This window comes from Galeopterus variegatus, unplaced genomic scaffold, assembly GCF_000696425.1.
Source record: "Galeopterus variegatus unplaced genomic scaffold, G_variegatus-3.0.2 Scaffold365, whole genome shotgun sequence".
In the NCBI taxonomy this organism is placed as follows: Eukaryota; Metazoa; Chordata; class Mammalia; order Dermoptera; family Cynocephalidae; genus Galeopterus; species Galeopterus variegatus.
In genome coordinates, this window is record NW_007726476.1 from 378,065 (window position 1) to 379,972 (window position 1,908).

Consider the following 1,908-nt stretch of genomic DNA (forward strand, 5'->3'; position numbering starts at 1 on the left):
GATATGGCACTTGGATTTACTTTCAAAATGTGACATGAAAGAAAAAAACTTCTCTGGAGAGAGGCCCAGCATTAGAAGAAACAACAGATAAGGTTTGAAACAATACTGATAATTATATATGTCTGGATCATAAATAATGAGCAATGTTCCCTTAAAATTTTGTGACAAAGGAGTAAGTACAATCTGAGATGGCATCCCTAATTATGTTTGGGCTGTGGAAGGGTATAATTTGCGCAAAATAACAGGGCTTAAAAAAAAGTGGATGATTAATGTTTTTTGCTTGTATGTAAAAATGGTATATACTGCAAGGAAAGTCCTAAAGGTGATGGTGAAATTAGAGCAGAAGGAATAAGGAGCGAAACAAAAGCCTCAGTGCTGTGAGAGCACATTGTAGATTACATACATATTTTTAGATTACAGATAGTGGAGACAGATGATAGTGTTTTTAAAATACAGACTACAAAACTGCTTCTGATATAAGATGGATGACTTCAGTTTCATAGATAGATTTCCTCCAATCTATCAATTAAAATGAAAATGATAAGGGCATAGAAAATACTTTCGTTGTAATGTTTCTTCAAAACAATCTACAGAATGAGTACAAATATGTAAACTCTAGGACTGGATAAGGACAGAGAAGAATGAAAAGAACTGATAAGGGAGGCTAATATGACTATAGATAATATTTTCTTATTTTCTTTTCAAATATTAAATTTCAGGGGGGATATGTAAATATCAAACTTTAGCAAATAACAAAGTACTTACTTGTTCTAGGTTTAAATTAAGAACCAACAGAACAGTGGGGATCCCTTCTAATCCTGCTTGAATAAACACCTTTTTAAATACCTCTTTGATTTCTACATAAGCATAATTGTAAGATATAGGCACTCGGTATAGTTTGTGTTCTGCCAAGTAACAGGCCAAGGTTGTACAAATTTCTTTTCCACATCCATCTATTCCAATCTTTGGAAGAAAGAAAAACCCAACATATGATTACTACATACTTTCTGAGAATCTTTCAATGTATAGTTTTCTGATTATTTGTGCTAGAAATTTTGACAGTAAAAATACCTCAAACTATATTTATTTATATTCTTTTGGGAAGGCATAGTAAACATAATTTAAGTATTTCATCAAAGTTTTATAAATGAGTTTTATTGAACTCATCTGTGTTTGATATTTTCATCTTTTCATAGCCTCTTAAAAGATATGAGATAATTNTCTGAGAATCTTTCAATGTATAGTTTTCTGATTATTTGTGCTAGAAATTTTGACAGTAAAATACCTCAGACTATATTTATTTATATTCTTTTGGGAAGGCATAGTAAACATAATTTAAGTATTTCATCAAAGTTTTATAAATGAGTTTTATCGAACTCATCTGTGTTTGATATTTTCATCTTTTCATAGCCTCTTAAAAGATATGAGATAATTTTATCGGAAAGATAACATAAACTGGAAGAATAGCACAGATAGGCTTACAAATTGTCATTATGTCACTGTCAATATATGATTCTACATTCATAAGAAACTAGAGAGGTCTTTCCCTATTTATTTTGAGCAATAAGCACTTAACAAATGCTCTTTAGTAATGACGGCAAAATACCACCTTTTAAACACAGCTTTATTGAGGTATAATTTGTAGACTAAACTTATTTTAAGTGTACAATAATTTTTAGTAAACTTATAGTTTCATGCAACAATTACCAATATCCAGGTTTAGAACATTTCCCTCACCCCAAAAATGTCCCTCAAGCCCATTTGCAGTAAGTCAATTTCACTTCCAACCCCCCCGGCTTAGACAATCACTAATATGTTTACTATCTCTATTGATTTGCCTTTTTTGGCATTTTATATAAATGGAATTATTCAATATGAAGTATATTGTGCATCTGATTTCTTTCATTT

The 1,908-nt window shown here is 30.7% G+C and overlaps 1 protein-coding gene across 1 annotated transcript in view; it reads right to left on the reverse strand.

The window, feature by feature from the left end:
* DNAH14 (dynein, axonemal, heavy chain 14) overlaps nucleotides 1-1,908 on the reverse strand; it is a 390,354-nt gene that overhangs the window by 102,126 nt on the left and 286,320 nt on the right. The window contains 1 exon segment of the mRNA XM_008567995.1: nucleotides 766-963. Within this exon segment, the coding sequence (XP_008566217.1) occupies nucleotides 766-963 (198 nt within the window).